The sequence below is a fragment of the Ammospiza nelsoni genome, chromosome 2 (assembly GCF_027579445.1).
Source record: "Ammospiza nelsoni isolate bAmmNel1 chromosome 2, bAmmNel1.pri, whole genome shotgun sequence".
NCBI lineage: Eukaryota > Metazoa > Chordata > Aves > Passeriformes > Passerellidae > Ammospiza > Ammospiza nelsoni.
The window spans coordinates 33,155,115-33,181,930 of record NC_080634.1 but is presented as its reverse complement, the minus strand read 5'-3'; the positions used below and the strand labels follow the sequence as shown (position 1 = coordinate 33,181,930).

The 26,816-nt window shown below is 42.6% G+C and overlaps 1 protein-coding gene across 1 annotated transcript in view; it reads left to right on the top strand.

The window, feature by feature from the left end:
• The first annotated feature begins 3,314 nt into the window (after window positions 1-3,314).
• The window catches only part of GUCY2F (guanylate cyclase 2F, retinal), a 37,922-nt gene continuing 14,420 nt past the window's right edge, over window positions 3,315-26,816 (top strand). Inside the window, 14 exon segments of the mRNA XM_059493939.1 lie at window positions 3,315-4,053; window positions 4,964-5,265; window positions 6,763-7,117; window positions 10,346-10,430; window positions 14,348-14,444; window positions 14,946-15,080; window positions 16,341-16,421; window positions 17,415-17,591; window positions 18,499-18,655; window positions 20,017-20,166; window positions 21,987-22,135; window positions 23,509-23,672; window positions 23,966-24,158; window positions 24,241-24,415. Of these exon segments, the coding sequence (XP_059349922.1) occupies window positions 3,315-4,053; window positions 4,964-5,265; window positions 6,763-7,117; window positions 10,346-10,430; window positions 14,348-14,444; window positions 14,946-15,080; window positions 16,341-16,421; window positions 17,415-17,591; window positions 18,499-18,655; window positions 20,017-20,166; window positions 21,987-22,135; window positions 23,509-23,672; window positions 23,966-24,158; window positions 24,241-24,415 (2,959 nt within the window).

Below are 26,816 nucleotides of genomic sequence, written 5' to 3'. Positions count from 1 at the left end.
GAGAGGTCAGACTGAGAGATTAGAGCACCCTCTCCTGCTCTAAAAATTAAAAGCAAAGTGATGCAGCTGTGGCTTTACTGTCCCATAGGCAATGTTGTGTCACTCACACACTTCAGTGAGCACTGAAGAGTGTTGGGAACTAATCTGATGGTATGCAAATAACATAAGCATTGCAAAGAAATCTTTGCTTTCTAGTGTGGTTGTGGCAGTAATGATAAGCTGTAGATGTGAGGAGGAAAAACCAAGGTTGGGGGACATAAGCAGGGTTTGGAGATATAAGCAGGGTTTTAAAATTCAATGTTTATTTCAGCCAGATGGGTTACATAAATACTTGGGGGTTTTTGCCTCAGCTGCTTGATTTACCTTGTTTGTTTATTAGTGAAACCAATCAGGCAGTGCCAGGACCTGAGCTTGTTTTGCAGAAGTAGGAGTGTTATCCTTAGTCTTGGATACCCTGAGCATGGAGAGATGTGCTGGAGCCACTTGGGATAACCAGATTTTCTGTGGAGGATGGATTAATGCCACAGTTATTACCTAATGGAAGGAAGGTTATTACATCAGCAAAAAAAAAAGAGAAGAAAATGAAGAGAGTGATTAAGTTCTCAACCCACTTTGCTATGGAAAAGTATGAAGTGTTAAGGGCAGAGTAATTATGCTAATGAATAGACTGCCAAGATTATTTTTTAATCTTTCATTGCTGAGATTTGAATGCTATAAACAAACATCCTCTAGAAGTGAGTCACTGGAATTTTGCAGCTTCTCCTGGAGACTCTGAGTCTGCTGACCTGAAGTGGAATTAAACTGTGCAGCCCCATTACTGATACAGAAAGATAGCACTGAGCATATGACATATGGACAGAGATATAGGCATATCTGTACATGGATAAATCAAATTTATAAGTTCAAATATTTTTTTAATAAGACTCTCAACTGAAAATATTTATTTAATGTTATTTTTTGAGTAAAACTGGGTGTCAAAACCTGATATACTGGTAGCATACAAAGCAGTGTTCTGAGTTCAGGCTTGAGTGTGTCTTAGGCGCTTTCCAAATATGAAGCTATTTTATAATCCCTGATAACAATCTTGAGCTGTAACAGCCTTCAATGAAGTGCATGCCCAGGAACCTCCCTGGATTTGGACTGTGGAAATTAATGAATAGGAGCAAATGAATGAAATTAACAGAGAGAGCTGTTCTCCCCACTGCATCTGAGAGACTCTGTGGCTTCCCTCAATCATTAGTCATGAGGAACTGCTCCTAAACTCACGCCACTGAGATGTGTATAATTTATATGATGTAGTTGAATTACAAATTATTCCCTCTAGACCACAAATGCTGGGCCTCTGACCGCAGCTAAATTATTGCAAGGGGCTTCCTAGCTCAGAAGGCATGGAGACATTTAAGGCTTTTCCACGATGATAATTGTATTGCCAGGTCCAGGAGGAAGGTGCCTGAGAATGGTTTATTGGAGGGCTCATCTCTAGGGAGTTATATACAGGATCCATAGAAATAACCAAGAGTCATTACATAATGGAATAGTTTGTATTGGAAGAAACCTTTAAAGATCGTCTAGTCCAACCCCCCAAGAAGACTTTGATGTAAGTGTAAAAGCTCTGTGTATGTCATAATGGCTACAAAAAAAAAAAAAAACAAAACCCAAACAACAATAGGAAAAAGGGGAACATGGCACATCAGCAAAATGATGAAGCCAAAGCTCAAATACACTGCATACCCCAAACCTAAATAGCTCAAGAAGAGGAGCACTCTGCTGTGGTGCAGAGAGATTTAAAGAGCTGTTCTGCAGGAGCCAATCCCAGGAATTAAATCCCACTAATCCAAGGGCAGAGCTTTAAGATGCCAGCTTCTGGGTTACACTGGAGTACAATCTGTACTGAGACGGTTCAGTGTGAGGCAGACTTGGACCTCAGCAAGACCCTCAAGGAACTAAGGGCTTGAGTGGTTACAGCCCAAGCTGTGAAACCCTCAGGAGAGAAATGGACCTCACCAAAAGGGACACAACAAGCTTTTGACAAGGCACAGAGGATCCCAGAGCACCCACCCAGCTGGAATGGCCTGTGCACACAAGAATTTAAAGGAGGCGGGCGCCAAAGCAGGGGAAGCTGACCGTGCGTTGCCTGTCCTCATGGTGGTACCCCCATCCAAGGACAGCCACTGACTCTGGAGAGAGCCTGCTCTGCTGTGGGTGGCTCCTTCTGGAGGTCTCCCTTCGTCAGGCAGAGGAGCTGTGGGTGCATTTGCAGCACAGGCTGCCCTGCAGTGCTCCCTGCTGTGTGTCCCGGTGCCGGAGCATCCAGGATAAAAATACTTCTCCAGGAATGGACAGGTAAACCAGAATAAGGGGCCTGCTATTTTTAGAGCACAAACTTGCTGGGATCTGCAAAGTTTTCGAAACCATGGGGTGACACTGCAGATGGAGGAGAGCCTGCTATGGCTTTGGTATTTCTGTGCTTGGCTGTGAAGGGGGAAACTGTTATTTAAAAAAAGCCCCAAACAACCCTATGACACCTAGTATTTAACCAAGAATATTTGAAGCACACTTGCATACACAAAGGTTTTGACCTGACAGTTATTTAGCAGTTCTTTATCTAAATTCAAATCATAATCCTCCTTTCCCTCATTTTCTGATTATCTGTTTATCCACCTTTCAATTTGTCAGATTTAAGAGACTGAGTTGCCCTTGAAAATTTTTTCCAGAAAGTTTTAAAGTTGTATGCACATACATATGTATCTCTAAGTATATGAATATGTGTGTGTGAGTTTTTGTCTTTGTATGGGCTCTGATTCATATTCACAACCCACTGAGGATTTTTGAGGGAAGCTAATGGCCTAGCTGACTCCACCATTTAATTTTCTTATATAGGTGCTTGTCTGCACGACTTTGAAACTGTCTTTCTTAGGAACCAGAAGCACAGTGTACCCATAACTTGTACTTACTGCTGCAAACAAAGCAGACTCATTCCTCACTGCCTGGTTTCACAGTATATTGCAAAACATATTAAAATGTTTATGTAAGTCTGCATTTAAGGGTTATGGCGTGTCTGACACTGGCTGGACACTTTTCTGAGTGGTGAGGTGGCTGGTGTGGTGCAAGTCCACGTGTCTGTGTGTGGGTTTGGCTCCCCAAAGACTTGTGCCTTGGGAGCTGCTGTGAAGCTTGGGCTGACTCAGCTGTACCTGCATGCACGGAACAGATATGTGGTGAAAGGCAAACGTAATCTGCTTTCCTTCCAGCATCTGGTAACACTCTGCCTGCTTCCTGAAGAACTTGGTGCAGATCTGTCCACTTGTGAAACAATGTCATTTCCCCTGTGGAGTCCTCACAGCTCCTCCTGGGTGCTGTCGAGGCACATCAGAGTGCATCACTTCAACACTGGAAACTCATTCAAGACATTTTCCCAGGATCTCTGGTGGCTGCTCTTTGGAATAATCCTACTTTGTTCCCCAGTACGTTGCTCTGTCTTTAAAATTGGACTGCTTGGACCCTGGAACTGTGACCCCTTCTTTTCCAAAGCCTTTCCCCATGTGGCTGCCAGGTTAGCTGTGGGACGAATAAGCAGAGATCCTTCACTAGCTCTTGGCCACCGGCTGGATTATGTGGTCCTGCAAGAAGAATGTGACACGCCAAAAGCTCTGGTTAGATTTGTTGACTTTGGAAAGCTTTCCTCAGCTTTTATAGGCCCTCTAAACCCTGGCTTCTGTGAGGTGGCTGCACATTTAGGGAAGAACTGGAATAAAGCTATCTTTTCATGGATGTGCATCAATTATAAATTGGATTCTACCATCCACCATAATGCATTTGCAAGAACTCTGCCCTCTCCAATAGAAATTTTGCTTACAATAATGAAATATTTTAGGTGGGCTCATGTTGGCATCATTGCATCCAGTGATGATATTTGGAAGTACACAGCCAAGGAGGCAGCAACCGCACTCAGGAACCATGGGCTACCTGTAGGCATTGTTACATCCGTGCATAAGGGAGAAAAAGGCATTGAAGACACCTGGAACAAGGTTAAAGAAGTTATTAACATTAAAAGTAAGTGCTTTGAGTCTCATTCCTTTTGTTTATTTTTTTTCCCCAGGGTAGGACTGCATTGTTACCCAATGGACATACTTTAGAGAATGAAAACTTAAAGTGATTTAAGTCAAGCAGAATTTTATCTCTGATCCTAATGCAGACAGGGCTTCACATAAAAGAATGCTAGGCATTTTGTATGTGATGAATATAGGTCAAAATCATCTACTACAACCTGAAACACTGGGTCCAGCTTGTCTGAAAAAAAATAATTGTAGATGGTTTTCTGTGCCTGGCTTGTGTAAAGAAGAGTTTATAGGAAGGTTTTGTATTTAAGGTGATTTGTATTGTGGCATATCAAAAATCAATATCAATATCAAAAATCTTGCTTTGATGCTGTGTCCCGTATTTCAGATCTCTCCACCAGACATTGGCCCCATGACATTTTGCAAGAAAAGGCACAGACTTTGGGACAGTCAAGCATGGACCAGATGTTTAAACACAGCCCAGCTGTGTCAACCTAAAATCTGTATATTTGGTGGCAGGGTGAGCATTTGGAAGTTGGGCACTGCTTACAGCTGCATTGTGTTTGTCAGCTCAGCACACAGAGAGGGAAAGCACAAGTTTGGGTCAATGACAGAAATGACCACAACTGCCCATCTTCACCTGTGCCTCACTCCTGTCAAAGCTTCTCTCCATTCCTTCTTTACAGCTCCAGAAATGGTTAACCCCCACAATCTCCCTTATTAGGTGGTACATACCTCTAGAGGTTGAACAAAACGGGTGTGACTCTCAGCTTCCCCAGCACATAACATCAGAACCTGACCTGACAGAGTAGTTCAGGCAGCTCTTTTAGTGAAATAGCAAGAGCTATGTCATGTTGAAAACCCCAGGCAGATTACTAACACTCTCCACTGTCCTTGTGTTCCAGTTATTCTCCTGTGCATGCATTCTGTTCTCATCGGAGGGCAGGAACAGGCTGCCTTGCTCACAAAAGCTCTGGAAATGGGACTAGCAGATGGAAGATACATCTTTGTTCCCTATGACACTTTGCTGTACAGTCTGCCTTACCAAAACATCTCATTCAGTGTCTTTGATAATGACAGCAAGCTCCGGGAGGCTTATGATGCTGTGCTGACCATCACGCTGAAGTCCGGAGAAAGGACTTTCTATGATGCATTCAGGGAAGCTAAAGAAAGTGGTGAAATAATCAGGGATTTGGAAGCCACACAGGTAAACAGTCTTTCCCTTGGGCTTTTCTGGGACCTGTCAGTAGGAAACATAGCAATAGTTACAGAGAAAGTACTGGGAAGAGTCATTCCAGCCTGCACACTTTCATTTTGAGAAAAATACAGAGAAATTTGAATGTGGTCTGTACTCATCTGGAAAGGTCACTTTTCCCAGATGTCTGGCAATATAACTCACTTGATTAAACTGTAGGATCACGATGGGAATTCAAGAGAAAGGGGCTATGCCTGAGGCTCTCAGATTTGGTTTGCTGTGTGCTAGCTGCAATGGACTTGAATTAAAAAGGTATCTCTTGAGGTGGATAAGGTCCATGGATTTTGCAGGGGATCAAAGTAAGATATCCATATGACTGAGAATTTGAGGGGATGAGACAGACTAAAGAAATACTGGATGCTTCTAGAGGGAAATATTTAAGACCATTGCTATTGCATTCTTCTTAGCACTATAGTCAAGGTTATTCTTTGTCAGCATGATCATCTAAACATCCCCGGTAGCCTATTAAAAACCAAATCAGTTTTTACCTTGAGAACATTTACAAGAACTGGAGAATCTTATACTGGTGAAGAGATACAGGAGTTAGCTGAGCTATTCTTCAAATCACCCTATGACATTTTAAAAAATTACAAGTACTTTTAAGGCATAATTTATCAGATCTACATGGATCTACTTTAGAAGAAGATGAATCATGCCTTGAAAGCATTAATTCCTTTCCCTTCACTTTAATGAGAGCCCAGGTTCACTGTATTGAGTGTCAGGTACTTCATTTCAGATCTCTACATCTGATCAATTAATCCCACAAATGTCAGATTTGCCTGTGGTTCGCAAGGGCACTCCTCATTTTTCTCACAGGTATATGGCTGTAATCTCTCTTGACCTACCAGCTGTGAATGACCATGTGATTACAAAAGTCACCAGTTGTGTTAAAGCTTCCTAAATCAAGTCTGGCACGGAAGGAAGCAATGCAAACAGAAAAGGCTCTGTTACCCCACAGAACAAGTTTGCTGTGGCTCTGCTGGGGGATTTTTGCATCTTTGGGGTAAATAATATTTTGACAGAGAATACCAATCCTTTGGGGCATGACACTTTTCTTGTCTTGGTATGGAGCCTCTGACTTCAATCTCCTATTTATATAAGATATTTTAGTGAAATGTTTTGAGGCAGGATAAATTTGTGATAAATTTCAGCTGAACATCAAGCTCAGAATCTTGGCTTTTCCCATCATAATGCAATTTTGCATGGTTTTAAAAATATTTTGAAATTGAATTTTGTGAATCCACCATAAGAAAAGACAGATATTCAAAATCATGCATCTATTGGGTCTACCTTCAACCTAAGATTCTTCAAACCCATTGCTCTGTGAGCCTTCATGTTCTGGTGTCTCACTATTTAAGTTACAGCTTAGCCATGGGGAAAGTATTTTTGCCACCAATCTCGAACAGAAGGTTAGGAGCAGTTTATCCTCAATTTCTCCTGTATTTTTAGGTTTCTCCACTCTTTGGAACAATCTACGATGCCATTTACTTCATGGCAATGGCTATGGACAGTGCACAGAGGAACGGAGTCAGAGCCTCAGGAGCCACCATAGCTGAGCACACAAAAAACTTGAGCTTCCCTGGGTTTAGCCACCAGGTAGAGACAGACAGCTGTGGGAAGGGGCTGGACAACTACGTGGTACTGGACACAGATGGTCATGGGAACCAGCTTTTCCCAACCCACCTGCTGGACATGTCTGCAGCCTCTGTGCTGCCCCTAGGCCGGGCCATCCACTTTCCCAATGAAATTCCACCCAAACCAGACCCCAGCTGTTGGTTTGATCCAGATGTTCTCTGCACTGAAGGTAAGAAAGAAAAGAAAGAACAAAAAAATTGGGTGAATGGGCATTGAGTTCATGCTTCTCGTTTTTCATCTTTTCTCTCACTCCAAGTGGTTACCCCTTTAAATTAGAACTCCCCAAGCAGAAAAGTCTAAATTCAAGGATTTAATATAAAGATGCCCAGTTATCATGCTGTTTGGAATGGGAATCCTGTGCAGAGGTAACACCATCAAGCCACAATATTCTCTTATTGCTTGTTAGATCATAGAATAATAGAATCATTATGGTTGGAAAAAACCTCTAGGATCATTGAATCCTAACCTACCACTGCCAATCCCACCACTAAATATCACATCTACACAATTTTTTCAACAATTCCAGAGCCATTAATCCCACTACTCTTCTGGGCCAATAAGGTTGTTGTTATCACTGTTATATGTTGAAGGGTTTTCTGGGTATAACACTCAACACCTGCCAATATGAACAGTAACCATTATATAACAGAGGCTGCACCCAGCACTGTGTCTCTGTCCTTCTGGGGCACAGGACACTAAGAGGATTTGCCTTGAAGACAGCCTAAGAGAGCTGCACAAGAGCAGATGCCTTCAGCATCCTGCCTGTTCACCCCCGCTCCTGTTTTCATGGAGCAATGAGGAGTGAATGACCATCAAAGCTCAGCTCATTGAGAAAAAATTGATAATCATTACTCAAAATAATTCGAGTTATTATAGATAACCAAGGTAGTAATCAATCTGGGGGCAGAGATATCTGTGCTACTTTCTAGGTTTGAAGGAAGCGCTGTGCACTGGGTTTACCTATTGTTTTTAAATTGAGGCAACTATGGTGCAGTCTTAAAGTTCACAGGAAAGCCAAAATCTCAGGGTAGGGTACTCAACCTCCTCTTCATATTTGCTTAAAATACTAAGCATTTACACCTATTGCTCCAGATTATGTCTTAAACAAATGAAATTAACTACATCTATGGAATATTTCATCCAGTAGCTAAGAAAACCATTCTCCTTGGCTTAGGCATAACTAAGCTGACACATAAATCAGTGTCACTCCATGAAAACTGGAGATGTACTGATCTTGTAGAAACTAGCAAGCAATAGAAGAGATAAGTATAATACTATCATATATCTAATTTTACACTGCCCCTAGGAACAATGTAGCAATTTAACATCTCATTGCAGTCTATAGAAAAATCCCACTGACTTTTTGAGAGCTCAGATTTGTGTTCATACCTTTACAAAGGCATAAAGCTCCAGGCATCTGTCAATTAAACAGTAATTTATTATGATCGCTAGAATTTGAGACTGAACTTTATGGCTAGAATTAAATACAAGCCTCACTCTAGCTTTTGTATGAAGTTAGGCTTGGAGGGGTGTTGGATGCGAAGTTGTCAGGCTGCTGCGCTTCCTAACTCCAGGCTCACCAGGAGCAGGGCTGAGCTGGTGTTCCCAGGACATGGACACAAACACACACACACACACAGAGTGCAGACACAGCCAGTCACTGGCAGAGTAACACATACAGGAGAGTTATGTCTTTACAGGCACTGCTGAGACATGGACATCAGAAATGGCCTGGTGCTGCTCTTATGCACCTCATAATAAGGCTCCAAGTTTGGTAGCAGATCTCACAGCCTCAATTTCTTCAGACTCACAAATGCATCCTATGGCAGATGGTCCAAACCTAAATTCTCCCATAGCCATCTCTCAAACCCTTCAGGCTCTGCAGGGGCTGACTCCAGACTTGCAGTTTCTCATGGGTTGCAGCCTCCAGGACTTCCCTTCCCTGTGAGTTAGGTTGATGTTAAGTCTGTAAATGTCATACACAGTCAGAGAGCAGAGTTACCCAGGAAAAAAACGTAGATGGGGTTAAGAAGGTGGGAATGACTGCAGTGATCAAATGCTTGAAAAAAATGCACAGCATGGTTATGTGTGACCAGCATCCCCATTCTCTCACATACTTGAGCATTCCTGACCCATTCTATCTCTCCCTTTACCCATGTTTGCCCTTTCCCCTAAAGATCCTGTGAGAAGTTTCATGTACTCCTGCAGCTCCCTTAAAGCATTCCCTAATGACTTGAACTCAATCCCATAAATTCCCCCAAGCATGCTGTAAGTTTGCTCTTTCCCATAAGCTCATAATTAGCTTACTTTTACTTCTGGTTAGTTGTGACTATAGTATGGCTTGGGAGGGATGTTTCAAGGCCATCCATCTATTCCGATCCCACACTAGACCAGGTTGCCTAAAGTCCTGTGGAGCCTGATTTTGAACACTGCCATGGATGGGGCAGCCACAGCTTTCATGGGCAGCCTCTTTCTGTGTTTGTGTGAGGGCAGTCAGGGCCTGGGGCCCCAGACTGAAGCAGTGAAATTTCAGCCAAAATGCTCTGACTTTTCCTGAAATAAATACCAGTTTTCAAAAATGCCTTCAGCTTTCACTGCAATGCTCTAGGTCTCAGTGCTTGCACATAGGTGCCAGTGTAACATAAGAGTCATGAACCTTTTGTCAACCCAAATTTCTTCATGTTTGTTTGTGTTTATAGATCTATGGATATAAGCAGAATAAACAGAAAAGTTAGAAACCAGAAGAGACACAGCAAACGGTTCCCACTGGAATTTAGCTTATGCAGTCATATCAGCTTCCCTTAGCTCTCTAGTAAACACACTCATCAGCAAAGTATCTGGCTCCAGTACTTTCTGCTGATGGATGTGTTGAGGAGAACATCAACCTTCTGCTGGTCCTCCTCTTCTTCTCTTTTCAACATTAGAAATCTGCAGCAGAGAATGAAAAAGCCCAGATGGGCCAGTGACTCACCCTGGCTGTTGGCTTGGTACCACAAGATAAAGATTTTTTTCAGCATTTCAATTCTTCAAGAGAAAAGGGCCAAATGTTAAAAAGTTATGAACTTTGCAGAAGCTTCCTCTAAAACTTAACAATTCCCTGTGAGTCTATTTATTTACTTGAAGAAAAACTATTTTTCCACTGGTCCACTGCTCTAAGTCTGGTTAAAAAAAAAAATGTGCATGGAAATAAATAATTAGCATAGCTGAAGTCTTATGTATGCCAAGTTAGTAAGTATTTGTGTATTCATAAACAAACTGCATTAAAATTGTCTTCCAGCATTCTTCTGGCTGAATATTTAACTTTTTAATCCAATGGCCTGATATTGATGTTTTTAATATTATTGCCTAAATCAAAATGATTTTCTAATTCACTTATTCTTTTCCCATCTTTGCACAGGGATTGAGCCTGCTGTCATTTTCTTGGGAGTAATGCTGTTATTTGTCCTGGTGTTGTGTGCTGTGGGCCTGGCTTCTCTCATCAGGTGAGAATTGCAACAGGTATTTGAGTTGGTGCCACTTTTAACTTCTCTGTTAGGCTTGTGCTTTAGCCAGCAGTTTAGACTATGCACATACAGAAAGTCTGATTTTGCTCTTGGCTCTCCAGCCACATATCTCTTCACATTTGTGGTGTGTTGGCCCTGGCAGCATGCCAGGCATCCACCAAAGGCATTCTATCTCTCCCTTCCTCAGCTGGGCAGGGGAGAGAAAATACAACAAAAGGCTCGTGGCTCAAGATGGGCTCAGGAGGGGATCGTTCACCAATTACCACAGCAGCCAAAATGGACTTGATGTGGGGAAATTAAATTTATTGCCAATCAAATCAGAGTAAGATAGTGAGAAATAAAATAAAATCTTAAAAATATCTTCTTCCCAGGCTTAACTTACTCCCAAATTCTCTACTTCCTCCCCAGCAGTGGCACAGGGGCCAGGGAATGGGGGCTGCAGTCAGTTCATCCCACATTGCCTCTGCTGCTCCTTCCTCCCGAGGGGAAGGGCTCCTCACACCCTTGCCCTGCTCCAGCAGCTTGTTGCTGGATGTTTCTAAAACATTAGGAAGGTGGTTATCACTTTGGAAGTGCAAAGGATGACATAGAAACGAAATACAGGAATCTGTTTTGAGGACATGAGGGTTGAAACCAAGTATTTTTCTAACTTGAGATCATTCTTGCCTGAATTTCTGTTTTTAATATAATCATGTTCCCTATTAAACATGTGAGGCTGACCCTCTGTACTTTCTCCATGCACTAAAAAGAAAGAAAATCCCTCTGGAGAGAATTTGAAGCAAATATTTAGCATACATCTTTATTATCAAGTTGATTCACTCTGTTTTGACCTGGGGTTCAGCTCCCTGGTCATTCCCATTATATATGTATTGGTCTGGGCATGAGATCTTAGGAGTAAAGGCAGTAGTGTTCTCGGGAAGGAATAATTTCCCATAATTGCATGTCACATCTGTGTCCCAACTCCATATCCAAGGTAGAAAAGTTCCAGAATGGATTGGTTGGTCCAGGAGCTATGGATTGCTCTTGGCGAGGTCACTATAGCCGCTGGAGTAGTTTGTCTCTAATTATTGATGTCCTCGTGACTGAACTCAGAGTGAAAATAGACTGAAATCAAAAAGCACATTTACTGAGCAGCAATTACTTCAGCAGAGCAGAGTTCCTAGATTGTTCCCTCCAGCTTTGCCTCTCAAATAATTCCGAGACATGTTTGTTTCCACTCCTGAATCATCCCTCCAAACCCAGATATAAGGGCCACCCAGCAAGGAACGCCCCAAACAGCTCCCCCACTTTCACAGCTGCTTCTGATAGAGCTGCAGACACTCATGAGGTCGCCTCCACCCACCCACTCTGTGAAACCCTGCTCTGTTTGCTGGCCTCCTGCCTCTACAATTAAGTAAATAAATGACAATCTTTCTGCCTACTCTGTTTGTAAGATCTTCCACCAGCACCAGGCTGTGCTTGGGAAGGCTTGGTCATGAGAAAAGATGTGTGGCCATCTGCAAGGGAAGAAAAATTCCAGCATGACTCAGACAGTGATTTATATTAGGAAGGGGCATGTCTGGAACTAAATTTAAACCACAGCATGGTCTGAGTTGAAATGTGGAAGCTTTGGTCTTAGCTCTGTCAGGGATCTGCTGCATGACCTTAAATGAGTCACTCCACTCTCTCTGCTTAGCTTTTGGCAGAAGGATGCTTTCCTCCCTGCTTAGGGAGAGGATGTGATTTATCAAGCAAGGTTTTTCAGATGGCCTTGTGAAAGGTACATAAAATATTATTTTTTTTCATGAAGATGAGTTGGGTGGCTTGGGACAGTGTGTTTAGAGAATTGTCATCCCAAGTAAAGCCTGTGGTTATGTGGCCAAGGCTTCCTCTCAGCTTCAAAAAGCTGCCCATGCTCTTCTAAAATGTCCAGAATGATACATGGAGAGGAAAAGTGAATTGTGGTGATTTGGGGTTGTTTTATGTGGTGGCGTCCTTCTACAGTAACATCAGCAAAAGTCACCTATTGTCCACCTCATCAGGGAAGCACTTTAGGAGAGTGCAGATCAGTCATCTGCTGTAGTGTTAACAAAATTCCTTAAGCAAAAGAAGTGACACTGAGGGCAAGAGGGGAGCTTTCCCTTCCCTTTTCTGCTCCTGGCTGAGGCGTTTTTGACTGTCTGATACTGCTGCTTTGTGCTCAGAGTTAGACCCTGATGTCCAGTGAAACAATGGGATCAAAATGATGAGGTGTGATGTCACGTGTGCCATACTGCTCACCCCTTGCAGCTTTTCCCTCTGTATAAACCTGTGACCATTACAAGGGCACATCTTGCTCTGTGCTTCAAAATGCACCATGCTACAATATAGACACTCAGACAGCATGTTTAGACAGTAACTTGTGTCCAGGCAGCTCTTATAAATTAACTACACTTCAGCTTCAGTCCCTAAGAAAGACTGGTGTGCTTAAATGTGGTTTGCTCATGACCAGACCAGCTGGACTAATAAAACTAGTCTTTGTCTCCTAATGGAGAATGATTTGGGATATGACAAATAAAAGCAAAGCAAAACAAAATATGGCTTACATACACATCCAATTAATATTAGTAAGCAGATCAAATCCAGTTGTCTATCTGTGATAAGACCCTTTGAGATGATAGCTTTTGTTGCTATCCATGTTGAAATGGGTAATTCATGACTTGGCGTTTAAGTCCAAACCAAGGCATGGTGATTTGTCCACTTCTTTCACCAACGCCCTTCCCCACTCCCACACCATTTTAGACGTCAAAGATCATGTCGTTCCAACCACTCTGCCATGGGCAAGGACACCTTCAACTACACTGGGCTGCTCAGAGCCCCACTCAATGTGGCTTTGAACACTTCCATGGCTGGGGCTGGCACAGCCTCTCTGGGTAACCTTTGCACCTTCACAGAAAATAATTGCTTCCTAATATCTGATCTAAACCTACACTCTTTCATTCCCCCTTGTCCTGTCACCCCATGTCCCTGTCAAAAGTCCTTCTCCAGCTCTCTTGTAGCCTCTCTCCTTAGGCACTGCAAAGTGCTCTACAGAATTCCCAAGGCCTTCTCTTCTGCAGGCTGAACAGTCCCAGCTGTCTCACCTGTCTCCATAACAGAGGTGCTCCAGTCCCCTGATCATCTTCATGGCCTTCTCCAGATCTGCTCCAACAGGTCCATGACTTTCATAAGTCAGGGACCCAGAGCTGGATGCAGCACTGCAGGCAGGGTCCAGTGGTGCAGGGAAGCCAGGTGTGGGGAATTCAGAGGAGGTGTACCTACCTGTAGTGGGTTGACTCTGGCTGGGTGCCAGGTGCCCACTCAGTTTCTCTATTACTCCCTTTCCCACTGGGACAGGGGAAAGAATAAAATGTAGAATGACCAGCAGGGTGAGACAAGGCAGTTTTATTTCAGCAAAAAGAAAGAAACAAGCGGAGATCTGCATGTGCGAGAGCTGAAGAGGAAACAGATCAGTCTCTACTTCCCATAAAGCAGCAATATTTGGACACTTCCTGGGAAGCAGAGCTTCAGCACACATAATGGCTCCTTCAGAAGGCAAACATTGAAAACTCATGACTGCCCCCCTTCCTCCTCTCTCCCTTAGCTTAAATATCTAAGCTGATGTCATACGGTATGGAATATCCCTTTGACTAATTTGGATCAGCTGCCCTGGTTGTGTCCCCTCCCAAGATCTTGCCCACCCACTCCCATTCCCTTTGGTGAGGGGAGGGAATGTCAGAAGGACACTGCTGCTTGGCAGTAGCCAAAACACTGATCTGGTATCCACACCCATTCAGCTACCAGTGCAAAGCACAGCACTGTAGGGGCTGGGAATGTTACCTCGGTCAGACCCAATGCACTGCCTAAAACTGATAACTGTGACTCTCCAACTCTTGCAGGCAGAGTATCCTGAACAACCAGCTTTTCAGGGGTCCAAACAAGATCATACTGACCTTGGATGACCTCGTCTTCATCAACCCAGAGATACATAGAAAGGTGAGTCCTTCTACTCGTGAAAGGAATCTGGGGGAACACTCTAGAACAGATTTGCTGTGTGGTATTTTCATACTCAAGAAGCTCTGGAAGCGTCATTTCACTTCTTCATGTCATTTTCCTCTGCAAATTAGAAAATTTCCCATATACTGAGTGCTTTTGAGTTTCAGATAAGATGTCAGAGCTTTTATGATGATGTAAAATCATAGCCTTGATTGTGTTTCTTCTGGCTACCAGGGCTTATTCCTTGTTCTTGAGGTTGGATGGTACAACACAGGGCATGCCCAAAAGGATAAACCATCTTAGCTTCTAAAATAAAGTGTCTGCATTCAAATACACTGGGAACCACTCCTGGTCCATTCTGGTTCATACACGGAGCGGGTGACCTGCTGGGGGACACTCCCATGATTTCCCTACCCAGAATCCATGCTGCAGACAGAGCTGGAGTGGAGGTTTACACCCAAAAGTGGTAGCTGCCTAGCACCTGCTTTCCTTGCCTTCCAGAGGCTGACCTTGGACAGTCTGACTGATGCAAACAGCATAGCAGCCAAGAACAGAAGCCTGATATCCGTAACCCGTTCCGCTTCCTTGAAAAGCACAGTGGCCACCCATGAAACCTCCAACGTGGCTTTGTATGAGGTAGGTAGGGACCTCATGCAGTCTTCTCCCACTGCTTCTGTTCACTGGACTGCTCCAGGGGGAAAAGTGTTTGGCTGCAGTACTGTAGGTCCCAGGATGGAGATAACTTGAGCAAACCCTAAGTATGAACAGAAGTTACTCCCAAGCATGGACTTAGCAGTGTTTAAGGCAAGTCTGTCCCAACCCTCACCCTGACACTTGGAGTCACATGGGATGGGAATATTCAACATTCACATGTAACATTGCCAGTCTGGTCCTGTTAGAGAAGTCACCATCTAAGGTGGTGGTGGCACCATAAAGAACCTTTCTTACAAGACAGTCTTTATTTGGTAACATCTCTAATAAGGAACTTTCTTACAAGACAGGATCCAAATAGAGTAATGGAAGCTCAAATTCCCCCTTGTGGCAATAGGACTGTATGGAGCTTAAACAGAGGCAATGGGCAAGAAAAGTCACCCCATCCATCAGGTTTTTCCTGAAAATGCAGCTTTTTGAAAAAATGGCATGGTAACTTTTCCTGAAGAGGAGCAAAATAAAGATCAATCATTAATGCCAGAGAAAAGCTCTGGTCAGAGTTATTTTCCTTTTTAATCAATTTATTGCTGTTTATCAGATATTAAGAAAACTTTCAGGCATGAAGTTGTGATCCAGATGAAGGTCCTGCCTCACCCCTTTTCTGAGGGTTTGCTGTGGATATTCTTATTTGGGTTCAGCATATAAATAATCTGTTGCCAAGAACATTAAAAATCCCCAGCCACTTTCAAAGTCAAGGACCTGAAATTCCCATTTGGATCCCAATGTTATCAGTTGCTCAGAGATTTGCTCTGTCAGTCACCCACCTGTGTTGGAATTAGGGGACTGGAGCTTCTTTCTTAAGAGAAAAGGTTGAGGGAGTTTGGCTTGTTCAGCCTCAAGAAGAGACAACTGAGGCTGATGTCTATAAATATCTGAAGGGATGGTGTCAGAAGAACAGAACCAGACTCTTCTCAGTAGACAAGAAGCAGAAGGCAGAAACTGGTGCACAGAAAGTTCCACCTGAACATGAAGAAGAGTTGTGCTGTGCAGGTGACCAAGCACTGAAACAGATTGTCCAGGGAGGATGTGGAGTCTGCCTCACTGGAGATACTCAAGAATTGCCTGGACACAATCCTGTGCCATGTGCTCTAGGATAACCTTTCTTAAGCAGGGAGGTTGGACTAGATGGTCCATCTCTGGTTTCTTCCAACCTTAACCATTTTCTGATTCTGTGATTGTGGACAGGGAGACCAAGTGTGGCTGAAAAAATTTGAGACAGGAGCAGTTCACAATCTGAGGCAAAGCTCCACCAGCATCTTAAGGAAGGTAGGAATAGGGCATGATGACATGTGGAGGGAAGGTTTCTCAGGGGGTGCTTTTGGCTTCAGGGTGTGTTTGTTGCCCTTGTCTCATGTCTGTCCATTAAATCATGCTTTGTGGTTGTCAACGAGTCTTGTCTGGTGAAATGTGGACCATGCTCAACTGCGTCTGACAAATTTACCATAGATACAATTTACCATAGATCCATATGCCAGTCAGCAGCTTGTAAAACCCCACCCCAGACCTGCTACTTCCAAGCTGGTGCAATGTTAAATGTACAATGAATCCTTCAAGTGACCTTGCCTGCAAAGGCAGAGTGATGTGCCTCATCCCTCCACAGTGTGAGGCACTGGTAGATATTTTCATGTTATATGGGTTGACAGTGTGACACAGACACAGTTGTGCATTTCTCTGGAGTTTGCTTTGTGTTTCCACCTAAGATGCCTCTCAGATGCTTAATTTTGGTCTCCGATTTTATCGTTACAAATGCAAGAAAGCATACTTGTTTTCTAAATCCAAGGACATTAGTTGTTGACAGCTATTGCTAACATAGCAGTGGCATTTTTATGCATGTAAAAGCCACAAATTTACCAGTGCATGTCTCCAAAGACACCATTGATGGATGACTTTGGACTCCCTAGGTATGGTTTTGTTTCCAGTTCAGAGCAAGATCCACATGCTGAACTCAATCTACCCCAGCAAAGCCATTCTGGCCTAGCGAAAGATTCAGTACAGTTTGTCTAAACAAAACATAAACTTCTGTTTAGTTTGCTTTTGCTATCTTGCTTTTTTTGTATAATGGATAGACTAAGGAAAGCAAAGCTTGAAAAGAGTGTTGAGTATCCAAAAATAAGCACCAGAGAGGTTGTTTGTGTCTCCATCTTTCACTGGAAGGCTGTTTGGGAGTGCAAGTGTGAAAAGGGCATCTAGTGATAGCAGAAGCTACCAAGCAGGCGCCTGGCTGACCTGGTCTCGCTGTGATTTGCTGTCTTGTTTCAGATGAAGGATCTGCGTCACGAAAATGTGAATCTGTTCCTGGGATTTTTCTCAGACTGTGGCATCTTTGCCATCGTGACAGAGTACTGCTCACGAGGCAGCCTGGAGGACTTGCTGAGAAACGAGGATATGAAACTGGACTGGATGTTCAAGTCCTCTCTTGTGATGGATCTAATTAAAGTAAACCCATTGCTCCTGCTGAGGCGTGATCTGAAGGGGACTTTTATGATGACTAAGCTATTTCAATCAGAATGTTGGTTTTTTAATAATAACACAGGGAAAACAGATCTGGATGTAATTCTACCAGTCTCTAAATGAGATTTCTTATCCTTATTTTGTTTCCATCTGAGAGAAGCACCATTTGGGGTAATAGAACTACAACTACACAGCAGGACAAGAGGCTAAAACTACATACCAGGCTGCAACTGATCACCTAGGACAACAGAATTTTGTGACAAATTTATTCTTTGCAAAGGCCCTTTCTTGTCATAAATCAGAAATGCATCCACCATAGAACCAAACAGTATCCATCCCCTACCACAGGTTGGCTGCACATATGGTCCCTTTAGCAGCGTTCACACTTCCAATCATGTCCTGTGTTTTTATGTCTGAATGATGAACTACTAATCTGGGATAGGTGGATTCCAGAGAGTAGACCACCGGAACCATTCTTCTAGTCTGTGATCTGTCTTCTGAACCAACTTGAGGGAGATGGGTTGGGCCACTCAGCTCTTCATGGCTTCCTTTGACCTGTTTGGTAGCACTTGTGTCCACTTTCTCATCCTTACCTAAAAGCAGAACTTCTGGGTGCAGTGAGACATAGGGCTACAGAGGGAGGCATCTGACTCTTCCTGAAGTTGTCAGACCTTTCCAATACTACTTTAGGGCCCAGAAAAACCTATTTCATGTACCTAATCCATTTCTAAACTTCTCTCATGGTTTGTTGTTTCGATCACTACTGCATTTGACATAGTCAATGCTGCATTTGATGCCATCTGAGGTGACAAATTGACTTGGTGTCTCTGAGTGCTGGTGGATAAGATAATTCTTAAGGATCAACCTGGATTTTTTTTTCTGTGTTTCATAGGGAATCAGATATTTGCATCACCGAGATTTTGCCCATGGACGTCTCAAGTCTCGTAACTGTGTTGTGGATGGCCGGTTTGTCCTGAAGATCACTGACTATGGTTATAATGAGATCTTAGAGGCACAGAAATGTCCCTATATTCAGCCATCCCCAGAAGGTAGGTGTGATGACAAAATATTTTTTTTTAAATATTTGTCCATTGATTTAACAGATGTTTGTCCAAGTACAATTTCAGGCCGGTGGCCACACAAGGATTTTCATGCTCAATCTCACTGCATCTGGTTTCCTCTATACCATGCATTGTTATAAAAAAGGGTAAGCAAAGGTTTTTTCAGACTGCCTGAAAGTGAAGAGAATAACAGAGTGATTTGGTAAATATATTTTAGTGTAGGCAATGACAGAACTTCAGCTTCTTGCAGTTGGAGAAGGACTGAATTGTTCCTGAAATTTTATCAGTACTGTAGCCAGTAGAATGGCTTCACAGCCTTAGACCCAATCCAATATTTAGAGTTTTATGTTATCCCAAATGAAAAGATACTTTTTCTTGTTAAAATAAGTCATCTAAAAGACAAAATCATGTAGATCTCCTTGAAATAGGTCCTCTACATGCCAATCACCAAAGGCTGCCACATGAGATTCCCACCACTTAAGACCAGCCCTCATGGGACCAGGTTTGGAGACTTGGACAGGATTTCTTTCATGTGGCCGTTGCTTTGGGGTTCTTCTGGTATCCCAATTTATTCTTGAAACTTGTTTTCCGATAGTATTTCATGGTTTGATCCCTCTGTCATGGGATTTGATGCTTACACCTTTTCAGTGTCTCAGATAGGGCAGTTGTCAGACAGAAGACTTCTTCTCCTCCCTTACAGAAGATAAACACATTTACAGTGGCAGAAATGTTCCATATCCCCATTACTCAGAATGCACAGTTACCAGGGTAACAAAATCTCAGTTTGAAGATTCATTTCTTCATGAAGTTGGATATATTTTACAACTGTGTCTTTTGTTCTTTGAACTATTGGATTATAAAGACTGTGCATCAGATTGTCACAAATTACTTTTACAGAAACTATTTTCATCTAAAAAGAACTACAGAAAATATGTTGCTAATTGTTGCTTTGTAAAAGAGCAACAACTGTAACAAGAGAGTCAAGATTTGGTGCCAATATTTTGTCTCAGGAACATTTTCAATCAAAAAAAATGGTGTTAAAGCTTCTGGCAGGGTTGAGATGACTTCTTATGTTGGAAGTTCATGCTGGTGTTATATGATACATATTATTGGTGTGGCAGTTTTTAAGAAAACCCATAGAGTAAAACTTGGAAATTATTTTTTTTTTGGTCAACACAGAAGTTTAGTATTTCTAACATACCACTAGAAGTAAAAGATTTGATTCAGTAAATAATGTAGTATTTTCCAGCCTTTCATGAAATGACTGAAATAAGGTATTCATTTAAGCATTCACTTTGCAATAGTCTGAGTTAAAGTGTAAGAAATGCAATGCTCTGAAATTTTTTTAGAATTGCTCTGGACAGCTCCTGAGTTACTGCGGGACCCAGACATGTGCAGAAAGGGCACAATCAAGGGGGACATTTACAGCTTTGCAATCATCCTGCAAGAAGTGGTTGCTCGGGGTCCACCTTACTGCACATCAGAACTCTCAGCTGAAGGTAGGCAACTACTACAGTATATTTTTGAGGCTTTATGCAGAGAACTTTATAAAAGGCCTGGCCAAGTCCCCTTACTAATAAGGCAATAATGTATTAGTCTCATGACCTTTCTCAGTGGCAGAAGTCTGTTTCCAACACAACATCCATAATAAACATCAAAATGTAGGGTTCTCATCACAGCCTTGGTACATGTCTCATCACTGCTTTCACTGGGATCAGGATTTTGGGTGCTCTCCAGGATGCTTCAGGCCTCTGCAGCACCTTCCGTTCCCTGTGGAAACTCAGACTTTTCATCTTAGTATGGGGTGAAATCTGAGGGTAGAACTTCCCATAGCTTAGAAACTCCTTTGCTTCCCACTCATTGTCCCTCTTTTGTGCATCATGGAGGCTGAAGTTTTTGAGCTGGACCCCTTGCCAACATCCTATTTTGTCCATCTGCTCATCAATTTGTCCTTAATCCTTTCTTTTCTAAAGAGGCCCTCTCTTCAACAGAGGTCAAAGTGATGTATCATTTTGCTTATGTGTATCATAAACAGCAAACAGGTGAAGTCTTTAGGAGCTGCTCATGGTGCAACCATGCTGTGCATCCATGGGAAGAACAAATCCACTGCAGTCAGGGTCAGGTCAGAAGCACTTAAACAGGGAGGGAGTGACAACAATCTAAAATTAGCTGATTTCAGTGACAGCCCATTCTCAACACATTTTAAGCTGGACAACAATCAAGTGGGGTATGACAATTCAGTATGTGCCAGTTCAGCTGGAAAAATGAGGCCCTGAGTTTTCTATGCCTGAAGCTGCTGTCACAATGCGAAGACAGTGATGTTAATGATGTATCCCACTCTGTAAATCAGAGCTGAAACTGTGATGCAATTAGCAGGTTTCTCCCACCTTGTCCCTCCTGCAGAACCTCCAGCAAATGTTGAACACAGTCCTGTTTTCTAACCTGAAAAAATGATGACTTTCTACTCATTGTGTCTCAATCCTAAGGAGCTTTCACTTGTGAACATTAAAACAATCTGGGGAAGGCATTTCCTCTCAGCTGCCCCTGGAAGTATTGGGGCCAGATGTTTGGATTAGTTCATTTGGTGGAGTCTGGAGGGATGAGCCAAAGATCTTTAAAGTAGACTGTAAATCCTGAAAAGCTTTGGGTACTCACAGCAACAGCAGGACTTCTGCCAGAGAAAGAGGTTTTCACTCTGTTTGCTTGCTCTGCACTGAGCAAAATAAGATTTCAAATACCATAACTTTGGTGTGTGTTAAAAGACTGACTTCTCAGGGTTGGAAACCCAAGTCCAGTCCCTTACAAGCATCATTTCTAGGAAGGGAGCTCTAGACAGGGAGTCATTTCCCAGACACTGTTTTGAATTCAACCTCTCCCCCATAACATACTTTCCACTGTCGCCACTCCCAGCAACCTCCTACGTCCTGGTTCCCAGTTAATGATGAAGCATCAGAGGCTGGTATCCTTCCTGTCTGGGCTCAGACATAAACCTCTGCTGTCTTAGAAGACTGCAGGTCCTAGTGGAGAGAGTCAGAGGCAATTTCATTAAATACAAGCCTGCAGGCTCACACATCCATCTGTCACACGTCCTTCCCCCATCCAGCCACTTTATTACTCATAACCTGGTTCTCCGGGGACATGAATCTTCTTTAAATCCTTCAAGAGACTCCTGACAGTGAAAAGCAGAAACTTCCAGCTTCATTTGGCACAGACACTGGGTGCTGAGGACTAAGAGTGACATAAGGAAAGGTCTGTGTCATTTGCTCCTATCAAGGCCCTCCATCTTACAATGTGTTTCCCAATCTTCTCTTTGCCACAGAAATTATAAGGAAAGTGAAGAAGCCCCCTCCCCTGTGTCGCCCAAACGTAGCTCCTGAGGTAGCCCCCCTGGCATGCATCCAGGTAATGAAGCAATGCTGGGCTGAAGCCCCTGAACGACGTCCAACATTTGAGGAGGTGTTTCATAAGGTCAGTAAATAAAGAAGCTGGTGTAATCCCATTGTTTGTTCTTGGCAGCGAAGTGTTTTATGGTTTGGGTTTTTTCTTTTTGTTTTAACTCAGTTATTAAAGAATGAAGACATTGCAGAGCCCTAGACTTGTCCTGGCTTAGGGGTGATAAAGCAGCCTGGACATGGGCTTGATGTCTTCACATTACCAGTGTACTTGCACAGATGGTCTCATGGAGATGAAAGATTTGTAAATTATTCACCTTCAGACCAATTTTTCTTTTAATCTTCTAAAGTGTTTAAATGATAACTATAAGAAAAATTCACCAAAGACTGTTAAAGACAAAGATAGAGTGTTTGGCATAGGAGGTCTCTCAATTCCAGATTGGTGGAAGCTTGGAGAATATCCCAAGGAAATATGACTGTACCTGTGGCCTGTTTAAACAGCTTTCCTAGGTATCTGTTACTGGCCAATCTCATGGACAGGTACTGGCAAAATAACCCCCTTTCTGATCAAGCAGTGTCGTTTCTGTGTTCTTATAAGGTGATAGAATCATAGACTCATTGAGGTTGGTCTTTTAAGATCATCAATCATCATACCACCACCATGTGTGCTGTTAAACCATGTCCTCAAGCGCCACATCCACATGTTTCTTGAGCACTAACACGGATGGTAACTCCAACCATTATCCTAAGCAGTCTGTTCCAAACAGGTTTTACAAACCCTTTCTTTGAAAAAAAAAAAAATTATCAATATCCAATATAAACCTTCCCTGACACAACTTTAGGGCATTTCCTTAAAAGAGGTAAACAAATATGCTTAATTTTTGCCTTTTAGTTCTATGAAGCTGTGAATAATTTTGAACCTGTTGACTCTGCTGTTGAGTTTAAGGTAGCCTCTAAAGTCACAAATTATCCAAAATTTCCAGCAGCTCAGCTTCAGGTCAGGAGGAGAAAGCACAACTCAATGAAGAACTGGGAATGGAGCTGGCAGTACACATGCATGTCAGTGTGCAAAGGTGGATTTAAGTGCTGTAACATGTAAAAAGGTTGTAAGTGTTGCTAACACCCTGAACTTTGTGCCTCTGAATGCAAAGTTTTGCAAGTTACCCTAAAGATTGTTCATGGGATAAATGGGGTTGCAAACCTGCAGCCAGACAAGACTCTGTAACAATGTACATGTTGACAACTGCTGTAAGGTTATGTTTCATCTCACTCTCACTGATTGCTGCCATCACCTTCATTTCACCTTTATCTTTGAACTTTTGCCATTTAAAAATTCAGTCTTTAGCATGACACCTCCAAAGAAATATTTGCTTTTTGTTCCTCTCCAAACTCAGAGTGGTACAGTGATGTAAAGAGACAGACAAATAACTCTCCAGTTTGATTTTCCAGTTCAAAACCATCAACAAAGGAAAAAAGACCAATATCATTGACTCAATGCTCAGGATGCTTGAGCAGTACTCAAGCAACCTGGAAGATTTAATCAGCGAGCGGACTGAAGAGCTAGAGGTTGAAAAACAGAAGACAGAAAAACTGCTGTCACAAATGCTTCCACCGTAAGTATTGGTACTTTAACTGGTAAAAAAATTCCCCAGAAAACCAAACCAAAACCACCCCAAAACAAGCCCATATCTAGTCTGGACAGCACCCTTCCCCAGAAATGAGCAACATTGTAGACCTGACCATCAGTTTTGACAAGCACCTTCAAATCAAACTAAGAAACTCTAATCAATGCTGGTTACAGCCATACCGTGGAAGATCTGAACACAGAAAACCAAGAGTCTGAGCTCTTGAGCATGCACTAGAAAAGGGTTTGTTCCCTGCCATCTTTTTTGTGTTGCTGTTTCAGTTCAGTGGCAGAAGCTCTCAAGACTGGTGGCACTGTGGAACCAGAGTATTTTGACCAGGTGACCATCTACTTCAATGACATTGTGGGCTTCACATCCATTTCAGCCCTCAGTGAGCCCATTGAAGTAGTTGACCTTCTGAATGACCTTTACTCTCTCTTCGATGCTGTTCTTGGAAACCATGATGTTTATAAGGTGAGAAGTAATTTTATTCTGTGTTTCCTTTCCATCTTTTTCAATTTCTATATTTATTTCTTAATATGATGGTATTTGCTAGGTGGAGACAATTGGTGATGCCTACATGGTTGCCTCAGGGCTCCCAAAACGGAATGGAAACAAGCACGCAGCTGAAATAGCCAACATGTCCTTGGACATCCTCAGCTCCGTGGGAACATTCAAAATGAGGCACATGCCAGACATTCCCCTCAGGATACGAATTGGGCTGCACACAGGTAGGCAACTGAACATCAGAGAGCTCCTTCTCAACTGCATTTCCAACTCCGAATTCTGTCTTCATGCCTGCCCTCCAAAAAACACCCTTACAAGACACTTTAAAATCTTCCACATCAACGAGGCAGTTAAAATGGAAAAACAAAACCCAGAGAGGGTTTCTGGAGAAAAGTGGCTTAGTATCATTTTAAGGAGAGAATTTGTATTCTGTCTCAGCCAGGAACTGCATCTGGCATGTTAATCACAAGGGTTTCATCATATGGATAGCTCTTTAATGTGCCATAGCACCTTCAGAAGTGGGATATCGAGTCACCCAGTGATGTCTTTGCAACTCCATTCTGAAATAAAAAAGCACAGAAACACTGGCATATAAAGTGAAAGCATAAAAAGATTGAAGATATTTATTACAGGTTGGATATACTGGAAGAAAAATGTGATACAGCTCTTAAGAAAAAGTTACGTTATAAAGAAAGCATTATCTCTGATGTAGAAGTCATAATGTATTCAATCAACAGAAAGATTGCTTGTTTAAAATGAAAGGAGGAAGTTACATATATATATATATATATATATATATATATATATATATATATATATATATATATATGCAAAATGTAATTAAACTTCAAAGTAAAACAAAATATTCCAATACAGTAGCACTACAGTTATATAGGCAAAAGTATTTTAAATGTAGGAAAATACATCTGCTATTATCATGAATCAGTATTTGTATAATATATATGAACCTTCATAATTTTATACATTTTTTTAGACAACTGTTAATAGATTTTTTTTCTAGCTGTTTGTCACCAGATTTCCTACCTCTTCTTCTAAAGTACCAGGTTCTGCCCACTGTGGGAAGCCAAACAATGACTAAAAATGCCCAGGAGTCTGACCTAATAATGTATGGGGTTTTATCCTTCTGCTTATCTGATAATGTCCACGCTTTTGGAGCTTTAGCGTGCAAGCATTTTGCAGATGTCAGTATCCTGGTCTCTGATGTACATGTTGGGAGACAGAAGCAGAGTAAAGGAAGTATCTCAGTCAGAATATCCCAAGAACAGAGCTGTGACTTTAGCAGAGTTAAAATCAATAATATGAATCCTAGACCTTATAAGACCCTCTTTTGGAATTATCTCTAAAACACATCTCCTTACTGTTTTCTTTGAAGTTTGTGATTCTTAGTTGACCCTTCACAGGAGTGTAAAGCATTAAGGAATGATTGCAGGAGCACTGTGTGTTTTATACTCTGTCAGAAATTAGATGAGACTATGGCTGCAGATTGTCTTGCCCAGAGCAGGAGCCTCTGGAGCACCAGCAGCATATTTTCAACATGGAAAGAGAGGAATTTGCTGTGCAACATCTGCTGCTGCCTGTTGACAGCAGTTCTGCAATGTATCTCCCATGCAGTTGGCCAAAAAATACATCCCTAGGTGATGTCTACAGGGGGTAGTAACATTTTTTTGTTTTTATGAAATCTGGATATCTGGAAAGCAGAATTGCTATGAACTGTTGTATTGGGTGTGAAGGGAAGAGGGTGGAGGACTCTGCACATCTTGTTTTGCATAGATCTGGCAGCGTCATACTGTCATGGGAGCAGCCACAATCACACGTTCCAAAGCAAACCAGCTCTCTGAGCCACAGAGCTCACGGCTGAGTTTGATTAACCCTAGACCCCGATTCTCCTGAGAAAAGATGGATGAAGAGGGAATGATCAGCATCATGAAAGCCTTGGGGAAGCTCTTGGGGGAGAGGAGAACTTGGCTGACACTTTCACTGTACTGGAAAGCATTGAAAAAGGGTGTGACCCTCAGTCACGTACTTCAGCTGCTCTTTGGAAACTGGTGCCAAGAAGAGCTCATGATGCCCTCTCAGAAAAGCAGTAAATGCATTTTGGGCATTGGCATTTTGCCATGCCTTTTCCACCCTGAGGGAAAGCTGCACCTCTGGGAACTTCTGATGGCCCATGCCCATGATGCACTTGTGGCAATGCATAGGTAAGGCAAAGAGGACAGGACGATGAGTGCTTGGTCTGCATTTTCTCCCCTGCTTTAAACACATCCTGGAATCTTGGCTGTCCTCTCTTGAGTTCGCTGCAGGTCCAAGATAACCTGGCTGACTCAGCTGTTTCCCCATTACCCATGCCTGGGCTGGAGCAGGACAGTCAGCCAAAGCAGTGGTGAGAAGATAAGCTCTTCCACAGAGGCTGAAGATGATTCGTGTATCAGTCAGGCTCTCTGGCAGTCAGCCCTGCACTTTGATCTTGACTATTAAACTCCGCAGCGCTGCTGATGGTCTTTGCAGAGTCTTAGCCAGAGCCTCTCATTAACTGACCCTTGCAAGCCCTGGCAAAGAGACACTTCAAAGCAAACCTCTGGGCCTGTGTAATTAAGCAACTAGGCC